The 26,220-nt window shown below is 34.6% G+C and overlaps 1 protein-coding gene across 4 annotated transcripts in view; it reads left to right on the plus strand.

Moving 5' to 3' along the window:
• Positions 1–26,220, plus strand: part of SNTG1 (syntrophin gamma 1) — a 906,932-nt gene that overhangs the window by 622,020 nt on the left and 258,692 nt on the right. For 3 of the 4 annotated variants that reach the window (XM_073018076.1, XM_073018075.1, XM_073018077.1), the window contains 3 exons: positions 6,881–6,925; positions 13,648–13,730; positions 20,216–20,346. In XM_073018076.1, the coding sequence (XP_072874177.1) occupies positions 6,881–6,925; positions 13,648–13,730; positions 20,216–20,346 (259 nt within the window). The remainder of the gene's footprint in view (positions 1–6,880; positions 6,926–13,647; positions 13,731–20,215; positions 20,347–26,220) is intronic. The other variant, XM_008000591.3, reaches the window with a different exon arrangement.

Here is a 26,220-nt window from a genome sequence, read left to right on the forward strand (position 1 = left end):
TATTAGGCAGATCAAAGGGACAGAAAATTAGCAGGTATATGCAGGACTTGAACTCAGCTCTGGAGCAAGTGGATTTAATAGACATCTTAAGAACTCTTTACCCCAAATCAACAGAATATAAATTCTTCTCAGCACCACATCACACTTATTCTAAAGTTCACCATATAATTGGAAGTGAAACACACCTCTGCAAATGTAAAAGAATGAGAATCATAAGAAACAGTCTCTAAGATCATAAGGCTATCTAATAATAACTCAGTATTAAGAAACTCACTCAAAACCACACAACTACATGGAAAATGAACAACCTGCTCCAGAATGACTACTGGGTAAATAACAAAATTAAGGCAGAAATAAATAAGTTTTTTGAAACCAATGAGAACAAAGACAAAACCTACCAGAATGTCTGGGACACCACTAAAGCATGTTTAGAGGGAAATTTATAGCACTAATTGCCTGCAAGAGAAAGTACGAAATTTCTAAAATTGACATCCTAACATAACAATCAAAAGAGCTAGAGAAGCAAGAGCAAACAAATGTAAAAGCTATCAGAAGACAAGAAATAACTATGATTAGAGCAGAACTTAAGATGATGGAGACTCAAAAAACCTTTCAAAAAATCAATGAATCCAGGGGCTATTTTTCTTTGAAAAGATTAATATAATAGACCACTATCCAGACTGATAAAGAAGAGAGAAGAATCAAGTAGACACAATAAAAAATGATAAAGGGGATATCACCACGATCCCATAGAAATATATTACTACCATCAGAGAATACTATATATACCTCTATGCAAACAAACTAGAAAATCCAGAAGAAATGGATAAATTTCTGGACACATACACCCTCCCAAGTCTAAACCAGGAGGAAGTCAAATCCCTGAATAGGCCAATAACAAGTTCTGAAGTTGAGGCAGTAATTAATAGCCTGCCAACCAAAAAAGCCCAGGACCAGATGGGTTCACAGTCAAATTCTACCAGAGGTACTAACAGGAGCTGGTACCATTCCTTCTTAAACTATTCCAAATCATAGAAAGAGAGGGACTCTGCCCTAACTCATTTTATGAGGCCAGCATCATCCTAATACCAAAACCTGGCAGAGCCACAACAAAAAAAGAAAATTTCAGGAAAATATCCCTGATATACATTGAAGAGAAAATCCTCCATAAAATACTGGCAAACTGAATCCAGCAGCACATCAAAAAGCTTATCCACCACCATCAAGCCGGCTTCATTCCTGGGATGCAAGACTGGTTAAACATATGCAAATCAATAAATGTAATCCATCACATAAACAGAACCAATGGCAAAAGCCACATAATTATCTCAATAGATGTAGAAAAGGCCTTCAATAAAATTTGACACCCTTTTATGTTAAAAACTCTCAATAATCTAGTTATTGATGGAATGTATCTCAAAATAGAGCTATTTATGACAAACCCACAGCCAATATCATACTGAATGGGCAAAAGCTAGAAGCATTCCCTTTGAAAACCATCACAAGACAATGATGCCCTCTCTCACCACTCCTATTCAATGTAGTATTGGAAGTTCTGGCCAGGGCAATCAGGCAAGATAAAGAAATAGACTATATTCAAACAGGAAAAGACGAAGTCAAATTGTCTCTGTTTGCAGATGACATGATTGCATATTTAGAAAACCCTGTTATCTCAGCCCTAAATCTCCTTAAGCTGATAAGCTACTTCAGCAAAGTCTCAGGATATAAAATCAATGGGCAAAAATTACAGTCATTCCTATGCACCATTAATACACAAACAGAGAGCCAAATCATAAGTGAACTCCCATTCACAATTGCTACAAAGAGAGTAAAATACCTAGGACTACAACTTACAGGGGAAGTGATTGATCTCTTCCAGGAGAACTGCAAAACACTGCTCAAGGAAATAAGAGAGGACACGAACAAATGGAAAAACATTCCATGTTCATGGATAGGAAGAATCAATAGAGTGAAAATGGCCATACTGCCCAAAGAAATTCATAGATTCAAGCCACCATTGACTTTCTTCACAGAATTAGAAAAAACTATGTTCAGTCTCATATGGAACCAAAGAAGAGCCCATAGAGCCAAGAGCATCCTAAGCAAAAGAACAAAACTGGAGGCATCATGCTACCTGACTTCAAACAATACTACAAGGCTACAGTAACAAAAATGGCATGGTACTGGTAACAAAACAGGTATACAGACCAATGGAACAGAACTGAGGCCTCAGAAATAGCCACACATCTACAACCATCTGGTCTTTGACAAACCTGACAAAAACAAGCAATGGGGAAAAGATTCCCTATTTAATAAATGGTGCTGGGAAAACTGGCTAGCCATATGCAGAAAACTGAAAATGGACCTCTTCCTTAAACTTTATACAAAAATTAACTCACGATAGATTAAAGACTTAAACATAAGATCTAAAACCATAAAAACCCTAGAAGAAAACCTAGGCAATACCATTCAGGGCATAGGCATGGGCAAAGACTTCATGACTAAAACACCAAAAGCAATGGCAACAAAAGCCAATATTGACAAAAGGGGTCTAATTAAACTAAAGAGCTTCTGCACAAAAAAGAAACTATAATCAGGGTGAACAGGCAACTCACAGAATGGGAGAAAAAGACAAAGGGCTGATATCCAGAATCTATGAGGAACTTAAATTTACAAGAAACAAACAATGCCATCAAAAAGTGGGCAAAGGATATGAACAGACACTTCTCAAAAGAAGACATTTGGGTATATACCCAGTAATGGGATGGCTGGGTCATATGGTACATCTAGTTCTAGATCCTTGAGGAATCGCCATACTGTTTTCCATAATGGTTGAACTAGTTTACACTCCCACCAACAGTGTAAAAGTGTTCCTATTTCTCCACATCCTCTCCAGCACCTGTTGTTTCCTGACTTTTGAATGATCGCCATTCTAACTGGTGTGAGATGGTATCTCATTGTGGTTTTGATTTGCATTTCTCTGATGGCCAGTGATGATGAGCATTTTTTCATGTGTCTGTTGGCTGTATGAATGTCTTCTTTTGAGAAATGTCTGTTCATATCCTTTGCCCACTTTTGGATGGGGTTGTTTGTTTTTTTCTTGTAAATTTGTTTGAGTTCTTTGTAGGTTCTGGATATTAGCCCTTTGTCAGATGAGTAGATTGCAAAAATTTTCTCCCATTCTGTAGGTTGCCTGCTCACTCTGATGGTAGTTTCTTTTGCTGTGCAGAAGCTCTTTAGTTTGATGAGATCCCATTTGTCAATTTTGGCTTTTGCTGCCGTTGCTTTTGGTGTTTTAGACATGAAGTCTTTGCCCATGCCTATGTCCTGAATGGTACTACCTAGGTTTTCCTCTAGGATTTTTATGGTATTAGGTCTAACATTTAAGTCTCTAATCCATCTTGAATTAATTTTCGTATAAGGAGTAAGGAAAGGATCCAGTTTCAGCTTTCTACTTATGGCTAGCCAGTTATATACCCAAAGGATTATAAATCATGCTGCTATAAGGACACATGCACACGTATGTTTATTGCAGCACTATTCACAATAGCAAAGACTTGGAATCAACCCAAATGTCCATCAGTGACAGATTGGATTAAGAAAATGTGGCACATATACACCATGGAATACTATGCAGCCATAAAAAAGGATGAGTTTGTGTCCTTTGTAGGGACATGGATGCAGCTGGAAACCATCATTCTTAGCAAACTATCACAAGAACAGAAAACCAAACACCGCATGTTCTCACTCGTAGGTGGGAACTGAACAATGAGATCACTTGGACTCGGGAAGGGGAACATCACACACCGGGGCCTATCATGGGGAGGGGGGAGGGGGGAGGGATTGCATTGGGAGTTATACCTGATGTAAATGACGAGTTGATGGGTGCAGCACACCAACATGGCACAAGTATACATATGTAGCAAACCTGCACGTTGTGCACATGTACCCTACAACTTGAAGTTTAATAATAATAAATAAATTTAAAAAAAAAAAAAAAGACATTTATGTAGCCAACAAACGTATAAAAAAAAGCTCATCATCACTGGTCATTAAATAAATTCAAATCAAACACAATGAGATACCATCTCATGCCAGTTAGAATGGCGATCATTTAGAAGTCAGGAAACAACAGATGCTGGGGAGGATTTGGAGAAACAGGAACACTTTTACACTGTTGGTGCAAGTGTAAATTAGTTCAACCATTGTGGAAGACAAGGTGGCAATTCCTCAAGGATCTAGAACCAGAAATACAATTTGTCCCAGCAATCCCTTTACTGGGTATATACCCAAAGGAATATAAATAATTCTACCATAAAGACATATGCATACTTGTGTTTATTGTAGCAGAGACATGCAACCAACCCAATTGCCCATCAATGATAGACTGGATAAAAAAAGTGGCGCATATACACCATAGAATACTATGCACCCATAAAAAGGATGAGTTCATTTCCTTTGAGGGACATGGATGAAACCGGAAACCATCACTCTCAGCAGACTAATGCAGGAACAGAAAACCAAGCACTGCATGTTCTCACTCATAAGTGGGAGTTGAACATTTGGGAACACATGGACACAGGGAGGGAACATCACACACAAGGGCCTGATGGTGGGTGGAAGTCTAGGGGAGGGATAGCATTAGAAAAAATACCTAATGTAGATGATGGGTTGATGGGTGCAGCAAACCACCATGGCACGTGCATAGCTATGTAACAAACCTGCATTTCCTGCACATGTACCCCAGAACTTGAAGTATAATTAAAAAAATACCTTTTGCTAAAACATGCTAAGAATCATCTGAACCTTCACTAGGTTGCAGCCTTTTTGTTAGTCTCTATATTGATGGAGATGCTGACTGATCAGAGTGGTGGTTGCTGAAGTTTGGAATGGCTATGATAATTCCTTGAAATAGACAACAATGAAGTATGTCACATTCATTAACTCTTCCTTTCATGAAAGATTTCTCTGTAACATGTAATAGTCTTGGGGCATTTTACCCATATTAGAACTTCCTTCAAAATTAGTCAATCTTCTTAAACTCTGCAACCATTTTATCAACTAAGTTTATGTAATATTCCACATACTTTATTGTCATTTCAACAATGTTCATAGCATCTTCACCAAGAATAGATTCTATCTCAAGAAAACACTCATGAGATTGGTACAATTCAGTCACATCTTCAAGCTCTACTTCTGATTGTAATTCTTCAGCTATTTCCTTCACATCTACACTTACTGCCTCCATTTGAGAAGTCTTGAATTCCTCAAAGTCACCCATGAGGGTTGGCATCAACTTCTTCCAAATGCCTCCTAATATCGATATTTTGACCTACTCCCATCAATATTAATCATGAATATTCTTTATAGTATCAACAATGGAGAATCCTTTCTAGAAGGTTTTCAATTGACTTTGCCTAGATCCATCAGAGTAATCCCCATCGACAGCAGCTATCCTTTTATTAAAAATATTTATTAAATAATATGATCTGAAACTTTGAAATTCCTTTTTGATCCATGGACTGCAGAATGGATTTTGTGTTAGCAGGCATGAGAACTACATTAATTTTGTCCATCTTCATCAATACTCTTGGGTGACCAGGTGCATTGTCAATAAGCAGTAATTATTGGAAAGGAATGTGTTTTGATGTGTGTTTCAGGGGATGTGTGTGTGTGTGTGCGTGTTTGTGTGTTTGTGTGTTTCTGAGCAGTAGGTCTCAACAGTGGACTTAAATATTCAGTAAACCTTGCTATAAACAGATACACTGCCATCTAGGCCTTGTTGTTCCATTTCTAGAGCCCAGGCAGAGTAGATTTAACATAATTATTAAGGGACCTATCCGTGCCCTAGGATTTCAGAACAGTAAATAAAAATGGAATTCAACTGATAGCAGCTGCATTAGACCCTAACAAGAGAGTTCGCTGAAGTTTGGAAGGCAGACATTGACTTCCTTTTATTTTTTTTGAGACAGAGTCTCATTCTGTCACCAGGCTGGAGTGCAGGGGTGTGATTTGCACTCACTTCAGCCTCTGCCACCAAGGTTCTATCTATTCTTCTGCCTCAGACTCCCAAGCAGCTGGAAATACAGGTATGCACAGCCTATTTTTGTATTTTTAGGAGAGACGGGATTTCAATGTGTTGGCCAGGATGGTCTTGATCTCCTGACCTTGTGATCTGCCTGCCTCAGCCTCCCAAAGTGCTGGGATTATAGGCGTGAGCCACCGTGCCTGGCGTGACTTCCTTCTACCTAAGAAAGTCTTAAATGTCATCTTCTTCTAATATGAGGCTCTTTAATGGATACATCAAAAATCTGTTTTTTAGTGAAGACGCATTCAGCATTGATCCCAGCCCTAGTTACAGATTCTAAAGCTCCTGCAAGAGCACTTGTTTCTTCATCTTGTAATTTTATATATGGTGACAGTGTCTTTTCTTGAGTCCCATAAAGCAACATTTGCTATCTTCAAACTTTTGTTTCTGTACTTTCCTCACCTCTCAGCCTTTATAGAATTGAAGAGAGTTAGTATCTTGCTCTGTATTAAGATTTAGCTTAAGGGAATGCTGTGGCTGGGTTGATCTACCCAGGCCACTAAAACTTTCTCCTTATCAGTAATAAGATTGTTTTGCTTCAACATATATGTGTTCACTGGTGTAGCACTTTTACCTTCCTTCAAACACTTTCCCTTTGCATTCACAACTTGGCTAACTGGCAGAAGTTTGTTTTTTGGCTTATCTTGGCTTTCAATATGACTTCTTCACTAGGCTATTCTTTTTTAGCTTGTGATTTGAAGTGAGAGATTTGCAACTCTTTCTTTTACTTGAGCACTTAGAGGCCATTGTAGGGTTATTCATTGTTCTAATTTCAATATTATTGTATCTTAGGGAATATGGAGGCCCAAGGAGAGGGAGAGAGATGGGGAACAGATGGTGAGTTGAGCTGTCAGAACACATACAACATTTATTCATTAAGTTCCTTGCCTTACGTGGCATGGTTTGTGAAGCTCCAAAAGAATTACAATAGAAACGTAAATGATGACTGATCACAGATCACTATACCACGTAAAATAATAATGAAAAATTTGAAATACTGTGAGAATTACCAAAATGTGATGCAGAGACATATAGTGACCACAAACTATTATAAAAGCAGCATATAGATCTGCTGGATGCAAGGTTGACATAAACCTTCAATTTATAAAAAATCTGTGAAGCAAAAACAACCAAAATGTAATAAAATGAGATATGTCTGTACTTGGATATTGGTTTTTAAATCCACTTAACCACTTTATGTCTGTGGTTTTGGAAGTTTATTCCACTTATGTTTAAATAATTGCTGATAAGGATGCACTTACTACTGTCATTTTGTTGTGTTCTATATATCTTATAGTAACATTGTCTCTCTTTTCCTCTGTCACTACTTTCATTTGTTTCCTTGTTTTTTGTAGTTCCATGCTTTGATCCTTTTATCAATTTCTTTTGTGTATCCCTTATAGGTATTTCTGTGACTTTTATTAGTATTGCATAGAACAAACTATAACAATTTATTTTAAATGGATAATAACTTAATCACAGTATAAAGATCTTACTCCTTTACATCCCCTCCCCACCTTCTATACCATATACTGGTTTCACATTAGTGTCTCTGTTGGGGAATGAAATATAGAGATTTCTATCCCACAATTTTGCTGTTATTAATTCCCGTTTACCTATTTTTAATGGACAAATATACTTGTTAAATTATTATTTTCTGTTAAAAATAAGTCACCTAGGCAAGAAATAATTGTAAGTTAATACACTTTATTAAATACTATTAACCGTTTTAAGTAAGTGAATTTAAACTGATAACTCCATGTCAATCACATACACTACCTTATAATTACAACTTGTTATATTTTAGATCCCTTAACCTGCTTGTATATGTATAGTTGTGCCACAGATTCCACATCTGTGAATTTAGCCTACCACAAATCAAAATTATTAATTAAAATACTACACGACAATAAAAATAATACAAATAAACAGTACAGTATAACAACTGCATACATATCATTTACATTGCATTTGGTATTATATGCAGGCTAGAGATGATTTAAAATATACTGAAGGATGTGCATAGGCTATATGCAAATACTACATAATTTTATATAAGGGACTAGAGCAGATGTGAATTTTGGTATGTGCAGGGTGTCCTAGAATCAATCTCCCTGGGAGGAATGACTGTATAGTTATTTTTCACAGTTTTGTCATTTAAATTCTGTACCACAATAAAAATTACTATGAACACACCTTCATTATTCTGTATTTGTCTACATCTACCTTTACCAGAGGACATTATTTTTATATGCATTTCTGTTTCTGTCTAGTGTTCTTTTATTTCAACTTGAATAATTCTCTTTAGCATTTTTTTGTAAAAGAGTTCTAGTGGTGATGAAGTCCCATGGTTTTTGTTTTTTTAGGAAGATCTTTATTTCTCCTTCACATTTATTGAACAGGTTTTCTGGGTATAGTATTCTAGATTGGCTGATTTTATTTTTCTTTCAGCACTTTGAATATATCATCCCACCCCTATCTCCCTATAATGTTTCCGCTGAGAAATGTGTTGATCTATGAGATCTTCCTTTTACCTGCAAAAGTGCATTTTTTTTCTAGCAGCTTTCAAGATTATCTGTTTTATCTGTTACTTTTGACAGTTTGATAATAGTGGGTTTCAGGGTGAGTCTTTTTAGGTTCATCTTAGTTGGAGATCTTCAAGTTTCTTGTATTGAATGTTCATTTCCTTCCTCAGATTTGGGACACTTTTGAAAATTGTTTATTTGAATAAGTTCTTTGCCCATCTCCTTCTTTTTTTCGGACTTCTATAAAGTGTATATTGGTCTGCTTGATGGTGTCATATAAATCTGTTAGCATTTTTTCACTTTTCCTAATTCTAATTTCTTTTTATTCCTCAAATGTCATGCCTTTGAATTCATTTACTCCTTCTTCTGCTTGATAAAATCAGCTGTTGATATTCTCTAGTGAATATTGTACTTCATTATTGTATTCTTCAGCTTCAGAATTTCTGGGTTTTTAAAAATCTTTTCTATAGGTTTTGATATTTTCAGTTTGTTCATGCATAATTTTTCTAATTTTATGTAGTTATCTGTGTTTTTGCTTTTAGCAAATTGAGTTTAAGATGATTATTTTGTGTTTTTAAAGATAATTTATAGACCATTGTTTCCAGTTGGTTTCTGGTGGTTTCTTTTGTTTCTCTGTTGCTTCATATGTCTGTGCTATTATTTTTTTTTTCTGGGATTTATGAATTTGAAAAAATCAGCCATGTCTCTTAGACTTTTTCTAACTGATTTCACACAGGAAAAGAACTTCACCAATCAGCCTGGGTAAAGTGTCTCCCAAACATTTTTAGGGATTCATCTTCTCTGGGCATGTAAAATCCCAGTAGAGAGGTTTATTGGTTTCTTTTTCCCAACCTTATAAGTACTATTTCCTCTGCTCTCTGGCTGCAGAACTGCAGGTTCTCTAGTACTGCAATGAGCCCCTTAACTCTTCTGTGTTCTCTGAGCCTCAGGCATCCAGAGTATGCTATTTCTATCAGTGCACCCAGTCAGTGACATAGAAACCAGACCCTTGTGCACTCCCCAAAAAACCAGAACATTGGATGGGCATTTTTTGCTTTTCTTCCACTCTAGAGAGTGACTGCAAGTTTGACATTTACTTCTGATCACACCAAGTTGTTCTGACTTAGTGGATGGGCTGTCATGGGTGAAACAAAATGGCTTTTTAAGCCATTTTTAATGTGGTTGTTCTTGGCTTTGACCTTAGCTGTATTACTGTGACTTATTACCTAGTTTCTCGAGTACTCTTTAAAGCTTTTTGAACTATATATTGTTGCAAAGTTGGTATCTCTGTGGGAAGCAAGGTCTGGGGTTTCTATTCCACCATCTTTCTGAACAACACCAAAGTCAGCATATATATATATATGTGTGTGTGTGTGTGTGTGTGTGTGTGTGTGTACACACACATATATATGCATATATACACATATATGTATATATATACATATGTATGTATACATATTTTGACATGGAGTCTCGCCCTGTCACCAGGCTCATTGCAACCTCCACCTCCTGGGTTCAAGCAATTCACCTGCTCAGCAACCCGAGTAGCTGGGACCACAGGTGCTCACCACCACACTCGGCTAATTTTTGTATTTTTAGTAAAGGCTGGGTTTCACCGTGTTGGCTAGGATGGTCTCTATCTCCTGTACTTGTGATCTGCCCGCCTCATCCTCCCAAAGTGCTAGGATTACAGGTGTGAGCCACTGTGCCCGGCGCAAAGTCAGCATATTTTTAAACAACTCCCACTGTCCTCCCCAGCAATGTATGCAAGCACTGGTTGCCCTACATTCTTTCCAATATTTGATGCTCAAATATATTTTTTTCCAGTCATTCTATTGAGTGCACAGTGAAATCTTATTGTAGTTTTAATTTATATTTTCCTGACGACTAATATTAATTATTTCCGTATTGTGTGATTATTGGCCATTTGTATATCTTATTTTGGGAAGCTTCTGTTCATGGCTTTTCCCTGTTTTTCTATTGGTATGTTCTTTTTACTATTACAGTGCATGAGTTTTTAAAAATATTGTCTATATAAGCCTTTTGCCAGTGATATAAATTACAAAGATTTTCTCTTAGTCTTTGTATAACTACATTTTTCACTTGAGGTTGTCTTTGTTAACAGAAGCTTTATTTACTTTTATTGTTTTTGTATCCTCCCTAAGACATACTTGCCTACCCCAAGGTTGCAAAGATATTTTTTCTTATTTTCCTCTAGAGGGTTTGTTGCTTTAGCTTTTATATTTACATTTATAATGTATCTTATATTTTTGTGCATCTTAAATAAGAATCAATTGTGCGTGTGTATTTGATATATGTATACGTATGATTATTATTTGATCATACATGTTTGGATCTATTTTGGGATACTTTGTTATTTCCACTAATTCACATGTCTATTTTTTAAATGAAAATCACATTGTTTGTTACTGTAACATATCCTAAAGTGACCTAGAATAGGTTCTTCAACTTTACAATTTGTAAAGACTATTTGGCTATTCTACATCTATTGTATTGCTGCATATATTTTAGAAATAACATGCCACTTTGTATAAAAAGTGTATTGGAATTTTGAATGGAACTAAATTAAATTTATAAACAACTTGGAAATTAACCCCTTAATAACTTTAAGTCTTAGTCGATGAACATGATATACCTTTTCATTTTTTTTTCTCAGCAATATATTAGTCTTTTTAATTTGGAATTATTGCATATCTTTCATTAAATTTACTTATATGCATTTTATGTTTTAATTTTATTGTAAATAATATTTTAAAATTTCATTGTCCATTTGTTTATTGCCAGCACATAAAATGTAATTTAACTTCATATATTAACATATTGCACAATAGCATAATTTTATTATTAATTCTAGAAAGACTTTTCTGCATTCTTAATGTTTTCCTACATATACAATTGTGTTATCTGCAAATAAGGTTTTGCTTTTTCCTTTCCAATCTACATTTCTTTAATTTTTTTGACTTTCCTGTTGCAGTGGCTAAGACCTTCATTTTATTTTGAACAACATATTAACAGTAGACATCCCTTTCTCTCTCTTGATGTTAGCAGGGAATAATCCAGTTTTTTTTTTTTTTCTCATTAATTAGGGTATTGAATATAGGTTTTTAAAGATGTTCTGAATCAGATAGAGGAGCACTTCTATTCCTAGAACTCTGAAGTTTTTAATTTGCTTTTTTCAAAAAAATTGATGGTGAATTGTCTCAAATATTTTGCTGCATACATTGAAATATTATGTATATGTTTTCGTTCTTTAGCCTTCTGATATAGTAAATGTTTAAAATGGATTTTGAATGTAAAACCAACCTTGCATTTCTAGAATAAATACCACTTACTTGGTCATGATGTGACATATTTTTCATATAGTACTAGGTTCTGTTTGCTAATATATTGTTTACTTTTTTTGTGTGTATGTCCATGAGACTTGATAGTCTCTTTCTTCTTTTGTAAGTTTTGGTTGGATTTTTTTTTTTTTAATTTATTTGTTCACTCCAACTAAGTTGTCAATTTCTTTCATGAAGTTATTTATCATGTCCTCTCATTATTCCTTTTGACATCCGTTAACTCTCAGTAATGACCCCTCCTTCATTCCTGATATTGATAACTTGTATTTTCTTACTTTTTTTTTTCTAATTTTCTTTTGCTATGGGTTTATCTGATTTATTAGTATCCCTAAAGATCTGATATTTGTCTTAATTTTGTTTATTTTCTCTTTTCTATTTAATTTTTTCCCAGTTTTATTTTTATTATTTATTTATTTATTTTGTTTGTTTGTTTGTTTTGCTTTGGTTTAGTTTGCACCTCCATTCTTAAGTTCTTAAGAGCATTAAGTTTACCTACCTTCTTTTTGTGTATGTATTTAAACATTTAAATTTCACTCAAATGACTGCTTAAGATTCATTCACAGAGTTTGATATGTTGTATTTTTATTTTGTTCAGTTCAAAACGTATATGCTTTAAAGTAATATGTATATACATTTGCTTTAAAGTAATACATATATACATTAAAATGTTGTAGAAGATACAAATGCAAATAAACTGCACAAGAAAAATAACTAAAACATAGTGTGATATTTCTTACAGTTTAAAGGTTAGAAAAATTATATCCAGATCAGTATAGCAAGAAGGCCTATGTTTCCCTTCTTAGTTCCAGGAAAATTACAGAACGTTAGAGTAATAAAAGAGAGGAACAATATCATTTTTTTAGCACATTGACTATTATGTAAGTACTATTCCCTATGACATATGATGTTTGAAATCAAGTATAATATTTCAAATGTAAATTGAGAATCAATTATATTTATGGGTAATATTTATAAACATTTGTAACTTTAAAAAATATCTTTAGAAAAATCAAGTAATCAGAAGTCAGGAACTATGTATACTAATTGTGACTCTAATACTAAACTGGGAAATCTTAGAAAATGATAAATCTTTAAGGCATTACTCATCTTTAAAAAATAGATATTAGTAGGCATCTCATTAAAATCTAATATGAAGTTTTTTCATTGCAATTGTACAAAATTTGATAATTTTAATGATTATTTGAATACAAACTAAGAGTACCTATAAAAAGAGAATATGCAAACGTTTTTGCATCATGGAAAATTATAGTTTCTAAGGGTAGGATTTACCAGTTGGTTGAAATATGACATTAAATAGAACTTTGTAGGCAACCAAAATCTTGCATTATTGTAAGTACAGTTTCTAAAAGCAAGCCACTTTAGATAATCAAACAAAATAATACTTTTAATAAGGCTGTACATTTTTCTTAATAAAGTCTTAATGTTTCTGAAATCAAAGACAAATTTTTGTGAGTCTTTTTTCGTGCCCAGATCTCTGCAGTCACTTGGCTTACTTGCAAAACTCTGGCTTTAGTATAACTGAAATAAAATTGTATTGTAATATCTGATTTACTTGATATTATTGAGTATCCTTGAAAGTTTAATGGAATGCATAAGTTTAGAAGGGTATGGCATTCTCACCAGTGGAATATTATGATTTTGTCTCCTGCAGGTGCTCCAAGTGACCAGAGCAGTGGCACCTCCTCTCCTCTCTGTGACAGTGGCTTACATCTCAACTACCACCCCAATAATACAGTAAGATGACCCAGGCACAGCTCAGATTAATAAGGAGATAACACATAGTTTGTAAAAACTGCTAGTGAATCTGATTTATGTGATAGATAGGAAATCCCTGATTGCATAATCATTTAGGTATTATGATAAACAAGAAATGGAAAATAAATAGGTCAGGGTTTTTATGCCATTTTTTCCCCTCTCAAGTCTGTATGGATTAAGTTCTTTTTAAGCAATAGATACTATTAACTTGGGGAGGTCACTGGGAATGTATAATATCATACAATCGTTTTAGAACATTGCACATTATATGTGATTTCAGGTTCAAAATGCTTTGATATTAGTTTTACCACTTTTTTCTTTTGAAATTACTTAACTAAAAGTACCTATTTAATTTGCCATTTGTTAGGAATTTTTAGCCAGCTTTACGCACAGTAAGCAATTACTGCAGTGAGAAAATCCGATTCACACGTTATTTTAACATGTAATGAACGTTTATACATGTATTTAGTAAAAGTTAAAATTAACCTTTGTTTTGTAGATATTTAATAAAATTTTAATCTTTGTTTTCTACTTGCATTTTGAGTAAATTGATTTTAATATTTTATAAATGTTTTTGAAGTTCCTTGTATTTCATCCTTCAAAACACTCACACATTCTTAAAGAAATAATTTTTTCTGGTTACAAGCACATCTAACAATCATCTTGCATGCTTACAAACATGAAGAGAAGCAGAGGTGACCTTAAGCAGAATTTTTTTGTTCTATTCCACATATTATGGTACAGACATCATGTAGCTTCTTCTACCGACTCGTATGATTCATACTGCATTTGAAATTTTTGTCAAAATAGTGGCATTTTAGTTCAAAGCAATCTTTTTGAACATCTTCAGTCCTGAATGGCCTTCACTGTACCTGATTTCCCCAGTATTACTCTTCAGCTGAGAACCTTAGGCCCTCAAGTTGTCGACTTTTTTCCGTCATAAAAAGACATTTGCCAAGACAAAAGGTTATCTGTACAACTGTAAGGATATTTTAGGATATTTTCTAAAACCAACCTCAGCTGGATATATTTCATGTGGCCATCTTTGAAATCTTTTTTTTTTTTTTTTTTTTTTTTTTTGCCAGAGAAGTAATTGCCACACAAAAAGGGGCATTTGAAACCACAATACAGCAATGATGGGAGTGACTTAAAATTTATGAGGAAATATACAGGTTTCCTAATGAAACACTTAGATATAAAATGAAGTTTTTTACCTCTTGATTTTGTAATTACTGTGCTCACCTTCTTCCCTCCCAATCTAGATGCCTTCAATAATTTCAATGCACTTCTGTTTTCCTTCACTACACTGGTGCACCTGCCCTAAGTAGCTGGAGGTGCCCATTCACAGCTGATCCCTCTTCTCTGGATCCCCTTTGCCTGGGAGTCAGAGCTCACCTGGGTGTTGGGAACTACATACCCTGCTTCCATCAGTCCTGAGAGGTTGCTCCTGAGAGTGACCCTCCACATGTCCCTCAAACAAGAATTTCCATCTCAACTCTGATCCTAAGACAGAAACAAGAGCACACTTACTTCAGAGTGGGAGAAAGCTGTTTGGAGCTGTTTTGTTCTAGGTCTTGTCTCATACCCTTGAACTCCTGTATAATAGCGAGAAGCAGAGGAGTCCGAATGGCAGGTCTAAGGGTAGAAATCATTCTGGTTTGTCTTTAACCCATTCCATTGACATATAGAAAAATGTGTACAGAATAATGTCCTTCCTTGGAAAACTACAATTACAGCAAGAAAATCACCCCAATTCTATAACATGACTGATCCCCAAAAAATTCAGTTTTATAAAATTAAAAATAAAGCAACTGTTACAAATTCCTCTTACTGGAGCTATGTCTTCCCATTTCCAAAGGCACATTTTATTATCCTTTGAGCATTAGAATTGAACATTCTTTTGACATTGTTGAAGATATTTCAGTGTAAGGAAATTGAAAGTATTTATCATGATGCTATAGAGAATAATAATAATAAATATGAAAACAAAACAAAGTATATTCAAAATAAAGACAAAAGTCTCAATACATATCAATTAAATGCATTTTTGTTGAGAACTTACTCTGTGGAAACACCTCTCTATTATACTTTGGGGAACAGTTAATTATGATTTTAACACAAGAACAGTAAGATCCAGATCTGTAGACTAAAGCATAAAATTAACTATAACATAAGCAGAAAAAAGAAGAATGAGTAGCAGCATTCTAATAACAGAGGTAAAGAGCTGTAGAGACTTTGAACATCTGACTAAAAAATTCAAAACAAGTTGATAGACTACAAACCAAGTGTGTGCTTTGTTGCCCACATGGGAGACTAACCTGCAATGGTAATCAGACCATGCAGGCTTGCACAGCCAGGGAGAGCACGTGCTGTTCCTTCTGTATCTTGAATAAGCTTTGATAGAGGAATGGTGAGTGGAGAACACCTCTACTCAGAGGTGTACAAAATTTGGAGAGGTCAAAGACATGAAATAACAACAGACAGTAGGCACTTGGAAGGAAGAGTGCATTGTGAGGCAAGTTTTCTTTCCGCAGAATACGTGTATATTATAGACAGTCAACTTAAAAGAAACATTTGATTCTCTGATGTGTCTTAATTCTCGGTTCTATCCTAGGCTTACAAACTGCCTTTTCAATGTCTATACCTTGATCTGAAGCAAATTTTGCGTATTTATTATTCTGGTTTTCTGAGATGTCCTTACTGTATTTTAAGGCAACATTTTAAGTCTAAGGGGAAATAAAGGATTATAATATATTAACATCATTCCACCATCCTACATACAAATATCATCTATTCTTTCTAAGGATGCACAATATCACTAATTTTAAGGGATATGAAAGTCACTTGTTTTGCCAACCCCGACCTTGGCTCCTCAGCCCCAGCCCAGATTCACTGAACTTCTCTCTTGAAATGGAGTAGGATTTGTTTTGTGCTTACCAGAAGATTCTGATTCAGATAATCAGCAAAACAGACTGAGAAACATTTTTCTTAACGGTACACTTTTAATTAATACATCCTATGCTGCCAAATCCTTAATAAAATCTGGGTCAGCAGTTTGCCCTGTGTGAAGTTCTGTTTTGGTAAGATAGTTGTTCTTGAGTTTATTGTGTGGCATGTGCAAAATTTTGGGAAAAGAGCAAGGAAACATAAATGCTTCTTTCTACAATCACATTATTAATATTTTAGGAAACAACGTTTTTGACATTGTAGAGTAGAGCTATTGAAAAACAGTCATGGTTCTCAAAAGCACAAAAGTGGTTGTGTTTTTAGACTATCTTTTGTGCAAAAATAAATCTGACTGTGATTCCAAATTATGATTAGAAAGTAAATTTATATTCTATTTACATAACTAAAATAAGTAAGGAGAAAAATTCTTTAAAGGATAACTTATCTTCCACTGTAAATAACAGGTCTGTAATATGAAATGTATCAACTTTGTTTAGTCAAATATCTGAAGAGGGACTTATTACATATTTCTTATAAACAAGAAACATAAGAAAGTGACATATTTATACCTTTGGTACATAAAGGCATCAAATCAAGATGCCACAGAAAGAATGTCAAAGGCCACATATATTTCCATACTTACCAATCTATGAAATGGATTGCTATGGTTTGCAAAAACCTACCGTATTCATGTATTGGTGATTAGTCAGTCCCCAACATCTCATTATCCATGTCTTTAATAATCTTCGACATATTCTGTCCCATTTATTGATGAAACACAAAATTTGAGGGAAATTATTATTGTATTTTATGAAAGATGAGAAATTATTTTTAAATAATATACTTGAAGATATATAACCAAAATGTGAAATAATCAAGTAAAAAAATCCAAATTATTTTCCATTGTTTCACCTCTGATTATAAGTGTTGAATGTTAAATGTGCTGCAGTAGATCTGTTGGCTCTGCTATCAAAGAGCTGTTAGTCTAAGTGAATCCTGGGGGTGCCCTTTGCTGGCTGGGCAACTTGGGTAGATTGTTTACTATAGAACTTAGTAATGCATGTGTGTACTGGGGTTCTGGGAAGGAGTTTCAGTCATTGCCAACATGAACCTTGCTTTGTGCAGCTGGGTGGGTCCTGGGCCACTTGCAATCCCTGTGGACATCTCTGACCTGGCCACAGAAACCTAGTTGGTTTACCCAAGCCTGCCACGCAGTATTATTGCTTCCTCATGTTCCCTCATGATGAAAAGGTGAGAAGTAATAATAAAATGTTTCTTAAAAAAACCTTCTCGGCTCATGCCTGTAGTCCCAGCACTTTGGGAGGTCAAGGCAGGCAGATCACCTGAGGTCAAGAGTTCAAGACCAGTCCGGCAAACATGGTGAAACCCCGTCTATACTAAAAATACAAAAATTAGCCAGGTCTGGTTGTGGGCGTCTGTAATCTCAACTACTTAGGGGGGCTGAGGCAGGAGGATCACTGGAACCCCAGTGGCAGAGGTTGCAGTGAGCTAAGATCATGCCATGTACTTCTAAGTGATAGAGTGAGACCCTGTCTCAAAAAATAAAAAATAAAAATAAAAATACCTTCTGATTTTCCCTTCAAATATGAACATAGTAAGAGCTTTGTTTTCAAAGATGTTGCAAGTGGTGTAAGTCAAGCACTTTGTACAGGCAGGTATTATTAAAACTACTATTAAATAGTAACAGCAATATTCCTAAAAATGTCCTCCTTAAAAGTTCCATGTTTAGAAACAATTTTGCCCATTATTTGAGCTTATTATTTTTGAGAATACATTATTTGATACTTTTTACTTACAGCTACCAAGCGATGCATCTAATTAGTTTGTTTTAGTAAATGTTAAATTACCATTAGCCTTTTAGGTATATTGAAAATAGTATGGAGTTATTTAGCTGGGCTATATTCTAATAACTTTTTCATTTGTTGCTGTAATCTTACCAGTTGTTACCATTATTATCCCCACTTTGAAAATAAACACAGTAAGACAGAGACTACGAAATTTGCCCCCAGGTAATGGACTAGTCAGCTGGGAAATTGGTATTCAAATATAAGTGGTCTGATTCTGACTTGCAGCTTAAGCGCTCGCCACATTGTACTGTCGCCTAGCTGACCCCATATCATGCGCTGACCACCTATAACAGCTGACATAAAGAACTGATTCCGTGTCATGAACTGACCACGTATAACAGCTGACATGAAGATCTGACCTCACGTCACATGCTGATCATCCATAACATCTGATATGAGGCCAGGAGAAAGAATAATATGAAACCTAGGTTTGTGCCTTTGCAGTCACCAGAGAGGCATTCAAAGCAACTGGCTAGCATTGAAGGACAGGTGTCTTGGAGGCTGAGGTGCTCACTGAGTCACTAATAGGGACCCCTCACTAAGTGATCTTAGCCAGTCCACCCTTCCAGGTATTCTAAACCGCTCCACTCACTTAGTACGTTTTTGTTTGCTCAATCTGAAACAATTAACATAAAAATGCCGGGCAACATACAACCTTTAGTAAAAGTAATACTATTTTTCACTGGAAGAATTGTTAAAAAAATTTAATGCCTGAGAGTAATGCTTAATAATATTTAGACTTCACAGAGTTTCAATATCTAGACTAAAATAGAATCTTCTTCCAACATTATCACTCAAAAATTAGTGAATAAAGGGAAGTCAATGTTACCAGTTTACTGGCCAAATTGAGCTTACAACCCATGTCAACTTGAATATTAATATTATTTGATGCGCTGGTGTGATGAAGAAATTTTAACATTAAAGCTGAAATAATGAAGAAACATGAATCAAGTGAAAAAGCCCAAATTTTATCAAATGTAAGTCTCCTCCATGTAGAAAGGGATAAAAAAGCTCTAACAAAACTTAAGATATGTATAATTTTAAGCCAACAATAGTTGCCTTGATATGCAAATAAAACAACATAAGAAAGTATAAACTCTTTAAGAATATGAAGTTAGAAAACCAAGCACAGATTTCCTTGAGTAGTGTTTTGAAAGTTGTTTTACAGGAATGCTCATTCTATTAAAAAATATTTGCAAAAAACTGATAAATTAAAAACACTTATAATTGTGCTTGACACTCATAAAATACTTGCTAATTGAATGAACTACCAGTTTTTTTTTTATTTTTTCACTTATTGGTTAATTATACTTACAGTTTTTTTCCCACTTTTTCCATTCTTGAATAAATTATGTTCTGTCACACTCTTATCCTTTCCTTCCATCTCCACTCCTCATTTAAAAATATGTTTTCACTAGCATTCTTAGTCTCAATAATTCCTTTCTTAACTTCTTATAGCATTCTATTAATAAGTGAGTTAACCAATACAACTTTAGTGTCCGTAATATGGAATTCTTCTCATGGTATTCCATAAAAGCCTTTTGATCATTTAGGGGAAAAATAATATCCCCCAGATGAAAGGGGTTTGGGACACAGAAACTCAAAGCACAGAAGAAAAACATTACATTTAAATATTTGTCTTCCTTTCAGGACACATTATCATGCTCGTCGTGGCCGACATCTCCAGGCTTGAGGTGGGAGAAGCGATGGTGCGACCTCAGACTGATCCCTCTACTACACTCACGCTTCTCTCAGTATGTGCCCGGCACAGATTTGAGTCGGTGAGTCCATGTTTATGGGTTACGATTGTTTTGCTTATTAAAAAAGAGGCCTTTTAGGAAACCCTTTAAACATATCACAGTATGCCTTATGATTTTAGTATGTTTTTTATAGTAGAAAGAAGAGCTTCAAAATAGTAATCTAACAAAGTTGAACACTTACTATTCTGATGACAAAACCACAAGTTAAAGCCCCGACTCTGCTATTAACTTATTCTAATGGATTCAATGGATTCAATAGATAGTTTTATTAAGTTTTCATATTTCCTCTTGTGTTGTTTACTTCTCAAGAATATTGCATAGTTTATTTATTTATTCATTCATTCATTTATTTTGAATCAAGGTCTAGCTATGTTGCCCAAGCTGGAGTACAGAAGTGCGATCTTGACTCAATGCAACCTCCACCTCCTGAGTTCAAGTGATCCTCCCACCTCAGTCTCCCGAGTAGCTGGGACTGCAGGCACATGCCACCATGCCCAGCTAATTTTTTTGTTTTGTTTTGTTTTTGTAGATATGGGATTTCACCATGTTCCCTAGTATTGAACTCCTGGTCTCAAGAGATCTGCCTGCCTTGGCCTCCCAAAGTGCGGGGATTACAGGCATAAACCACATGCCCAGCGGCATAGTTGGTCCAAATTATAAGATTTATTTTCTGCTTTTAATATTCTTATATTATTATCTATTTTACTAAGTGTGAGATAAGTAGTGTCCTCCTTTTCATTCTGGAAATTTTTTTTCTCTTTTTATCTTGGTCAGTTTTGCTAAGGAGTTGTACATTTTGTTAATTTTTAAAAAATGATTAATTTGGGACTTTCTTGGATCTCTTAACTTATATATATACTTTATGAGCCTCTGCTTTTTCCCTGATTGTTTCCATTTCTTAAGTTTTTCTGCTTGAATTTTTGTTCTTATTGCTTTTTGAGAGATATAAGTTCCGGGGATTGGGAAACTTTTCTGTAAAGAGCTGTATAGTAAATATTTTATGTTTTGCAGGCCTTAATATATCTGTCACAAAGTACTCAGCTCTGCTGTTCTGCCACAAAAATAGCCATATACAATATATAAATAAATGAGCACACCTTTGTTCCAATAAAACTTATTTACAAAAACAGGTGTCAGGCTAGATTTGTCCCATAGGCTTTAGTTTGCGAGTCCATTTTGATAATTAATTTTAAGACTTATTTTTCCTAATATGTATTGCCAGATCTTCACATTTCCAGCAAACACTCTTGTAGTTACTCCTGCAAGTTTAGCATCACCTCTTGACTTATTTATAGTATTTTTGAGTATATCACTTTGCATAGTTTTCTGACTGGTTGCTCGAGGTATATGTGTAGGTAATGTATCCCAGTCTACTGGTAACGTTTTACCACTTTGAATGAAGTATAGAAATGTTGCTTCCATTAAGATTCCTTTATCTTTCCTGTTTATAAAGATATTACCTTAACTTCCTATATGTACATCAAACACTGTATTGGGTGGTATTATGAATTTTGCTGCAACCATCAAATAAGATTTTAAAAACTCATGGAAAGGATAATCCATTATACTTAACCCAAAGTGTACCCATCAATGATCTTTCTGAATTTCAAAGGTTCTTTTATCGCTTTCTTTCTGCTTAATTTTTTTAGACATTCTTTAAAGGTAGATTTGCTAGCATCTAATTCCTTTAGTTTTCATTTATCTTAGTGGACACAGACTTTGGAGTTGACAGTTCTTTTCTTTCAGTAGCTAAAATACGTTAGGCATTAATGTCCACTGTCATTCAAATTGGTGTCCCCTATAAGTAATACGTTCTTTCTATCAGCTTTCAAGACTTTTTTTTCTTTTTTTTTTCAGTTTCAGAAGACTAATTATGAAGTATGTTGGCACATATTTCTTTAAGTTTCTCATAAATGGGCTTTATTCTGCTTCTTAAACCTGTGTGATTATGACTTTCAGCAAATTAGGGAAGTTTTGACTTTTATTCCTTCAAATACTTGTTTAGCCCCACTTTACATTCTCTCCCTCTGGATCTCTGTTGATGCAAATATTAACCCTCTTGTTATTGTCCTGCACATCACTGAGAAACTTTTTAAGAATCTGTTTTCTTTCTGTTAAACAGTTTGGGAAAGTTTATTGATCTGTATTTATGTTTTCAAATTTTATTTCCTGTCAGTTAACTCTGCTCTTCAGCTTATTCATCATTTTATTTTTTGTTGATTTATTTTTTCAGTTCTAGTTTATCCTTTTAAAAATAACTTCTTTTTTAAAGTTTTTAAAAACAATGTTATTTGTTTCAAGAAAACTTCTAATTGCTTGTTGAAGCATTTTTATGATGGTTACTGTGACATCTTTGTGAGATAATTTCAATATCTCATTCATTTCATTGTTAGTATCGTTAGTTCTTTTCTTGTTCAACTTGTGATTTTCCTGGATATTGATGTGACAAGTTATTTAACAAAATCATTCTAGACTTTGGATATTAAATGTTGAGATTCGGGTTCCTATTTAATCTGGGTTTTGTTGTTGTTGTTCTTGTTCTTCTTCTTGTTGTTTTTAGCAGGCAATCTCTTTGTTGTGAGGACTGCGTGGGTGTATATGTTAAGTTTCCTACTGCACCATGCTGACACCTGGAAAGGTAGATGGACAGGGTCATTCATATTTCTTGGTTGCTAAAGGTTGGAGGTAGAAGCTCAGCTCCCCACAGAACTCTACTGACAGAAGGAAGGAGGTGGACGGATAGGAGAGGCCAACTAGCTCCACCAAGTACCACCTCATTCCACCGTGGTGATAATGGTGGGAGAGACCCAGTTCCTTGCTGGGCCACACTTGTCAGCACGGAAGTGGAGGCACAGTACTTACTTGTCCCATCTCCCACAAGCCCGTTTAGTCTGATTGTTGCAGGTGAGTATGACAGTTCAGCTGTCCAGGACACCCCACTGACACTACCCTGGCAGGGAAATTGGAGCCCGCTTCTTTAAGGTGTAGGATGGAAGACCAGCTTCCTGCTAAGCCCTGTTGAAAACCTTGTGAACAGGGAGACAATGTATCCATTGATATTTGGCTGAATTTGGGCAGGTATTGCCAAAAGGTTTTGTTTTGTTTTTAGTGTACCCATTCTCTAGTCCTTTAGAGTAACAAGTTTCCATTGTAGGCTTTATGTTTTTAAAAATCTTGCTGTTAGCCATTCAGAGTGGAGGATTCAGAGGGTCATGTCTAGGACATGCAGGAGGAAAAGCCAGGGGACTTAGCACTTTTTTTTATCCCTGAGTTTGAAGTCCCTAGTCATTCATGCTTACCTGTTCACCTCACAGGGGCTTCCCATACTTTTGTCATGTTATGTTTGAAGTTCTTTAGTTGCATCAGGAAGCATCTGATAAGAATGAGGTCACTTTGTCTTGGCCAGAAGAGGAAATCCACAAATATTGATATTCATATATTTTTAAAAATTCATTTGATAATGTTTTATTTTTGTTATAATTACTTCTTTGACCTATGGACTATTTAAAAGTGTATCATAAAATTTCAAAATATTTGTGGATTTTCTAATTATCTTTTTGCTATTTCTATTTAGTATAATTTCATGCTAGATGATTTCAATGCCTTGATAATTGTTGAGGCTTGATTTTACTCAGCATATATGTTAATTTGGGAAATGTTTTATATGTATTTATAAAGAATGAGTATTGTAATTTTTTTTAGTGCTGTGTTGTACACATTTCAACTAGGCCATATGTGTTCATTAGAGGCTCTGATCCTCTGCATCAGTCACGATTTTTTTTCAGTTTATTGTATTAGGTTTTATATGAAGACGGTAAAGTATCCCACTATGATAGTAGATCTGTGTGTTTCTTTATATTGTTGAGTCAGGGTTTACTGTGTATATTTAATTATGTTGTCAGATACAAGTAGATTCAGAATTTTTATAAATTCCAGTTATATGATGCCTGATAATTATGACATGTCCTATGCCTTTGGAAATATTTCTCGCCTTTAATTCTATCTATATTAGGATAAATAAAAAACAGATTTATATTTATTAATATCTACTTGTATATCCTTCTATCCTATTATTTAAACTGTTCTTAGTCTTACTGTATAAAATGTGCTCATTCTGCATTAATATATAGGTATATATACACATCTATATATTATACATATATTTGGAATATTCTTTTTTGTTTTTAATCCAAAGTAACAAACTTGGTCATTAAATCAAATTAGTCTAGTTACTTTTAATGTAATTACAGATATATTTTGAATATACCATCTTATTTTTTTCTGTTGAAAATCCTAGCTTTTTATGATTAAACCTTTTATTTTGAAAAAAATGTATATTCACATGCACTTGTGGGAAATACTATTTTCATTTACTCTTTGCTTATTATCCCAAATGGTATCATGTTGCAAAACAATAATACAATATCCCAACCAGAAAATTAACTTGAAAAAATTCACCACACAGATTTGACCTCTTTGCATGTGTGTGTGTGTGTGCGCATGCATGTTTATTTCTGTGAAATTTTATCACATATGCATGTTCCTGCATCCACCAGTGCAGCCAAGTTTTGTATGAACAGTTCCATCATTGCAGGCATTCTGTATTTCTTCCATAACTACACCAGCATCCCTCCTGCCCTCCTCCCTCACCACATTTCTAATCTCTGACAACTAATAACCTATTCTTCGCCTGTTATTTCATCTTATTGAGAACATTATATATGATACTATATAGCCTTATTTAATTCAATTTTTTGATGCATAATAGATGCATAGTTTTAGAATACATGTGATCATTTAACACATTCATAGAATTTGTAAAAATTGAGTTAGTATACTTACAATATCCATCATCTTCATATTTGTCTTTTCTTTATATGAGAACTATTCAAATCCTTCTTTTCTAGCTATTTAAAAAAATATACAATAGATTATTATAAACTACAGTCACCTTACTAAACTATTTAATACTAGGTCCTATTTCTTATATTAAACTATATGTTTGTATTCATCAATCAGCTTCTCTTCATTCTCTTTCCCTTCTAACTTTCCTGGTCTCTGGTAACAAACAATCTACTATCTATCTTAATGAGATCAACATTTTTAGCTCTCACTTAAATATGAGTGAGAAGATGGAATACTTATCTTTTTGTGCCTGGATTATTTCACTCAGTATAATGACCTGTAGTTCCATCCATGTTGCTGCAAATGACAGAGTTTCACTCTTTTTTTAATGGAGGAATCATATTTTATTGCATATATATATATATATATATATATATATATATATATATATTATGTATACTACACTTTCTTTTTTTTTTTTTTTTTTTTTTTTTTTGAGATGGAGTTTCACTCTTGTTGCCCAGGTTGGAGTGCAGTGCCACAATCTTGGCTCACTGCAACCTCCACCCCCTGGATTCAAGCAATTCTTCTGCTTCAGCCTCCCGAGTAGCTGGTATTACAGTAGCACCCCATCATGCCCAGCTACTTTTTTGTATTTTTAGTAGAGATGGTGTTTCATCATGTTGGCCAGCCTGGTCTGGAATTTCTGATCTCAAATGATCCACTCGCCTCGGTCTCCTAAAGTACTGGGATTAAAGGTGTAAGCCACTGTGCCTGACCCAAATGTATACTACACTTTCTTTAGCCATTCATCCACTGATAGACACTTAGGTTGATTTCACATTTTGGCTATTATGAATATTGTTGCAATAAACATAGGAGCACAGACATCCTTTCCATATATTGATTTCCTTCTTTTAAAATATATACCCACTACTGAAATTGCTGGACTGTGCGATAGTCTTATTTTCAGTTTTTTGAGAACTGAAAAACTCTATACTGTTCTGAAGTACTGAAGTGTTCTAATTTACATTTTCACCAACTGTGTAT

This window comes from Chlorocebus sabaeus, chromosome 8 (genome assembly GCF_047675955.1).
Source record: "Chlorocebus sabaeus isolate Y175 chromosome 8, mChlSab1.0.hap1, whole genome shotgun sequence".
In the NCBI taxonomy this organism is placed as follows: domain Eukaryota; kingdom Metazoa; phylum Chordata; class Mammalia; order Primates; family Cercopithecidae; genus Chlorocebus; species Chlorocebus sabaeus.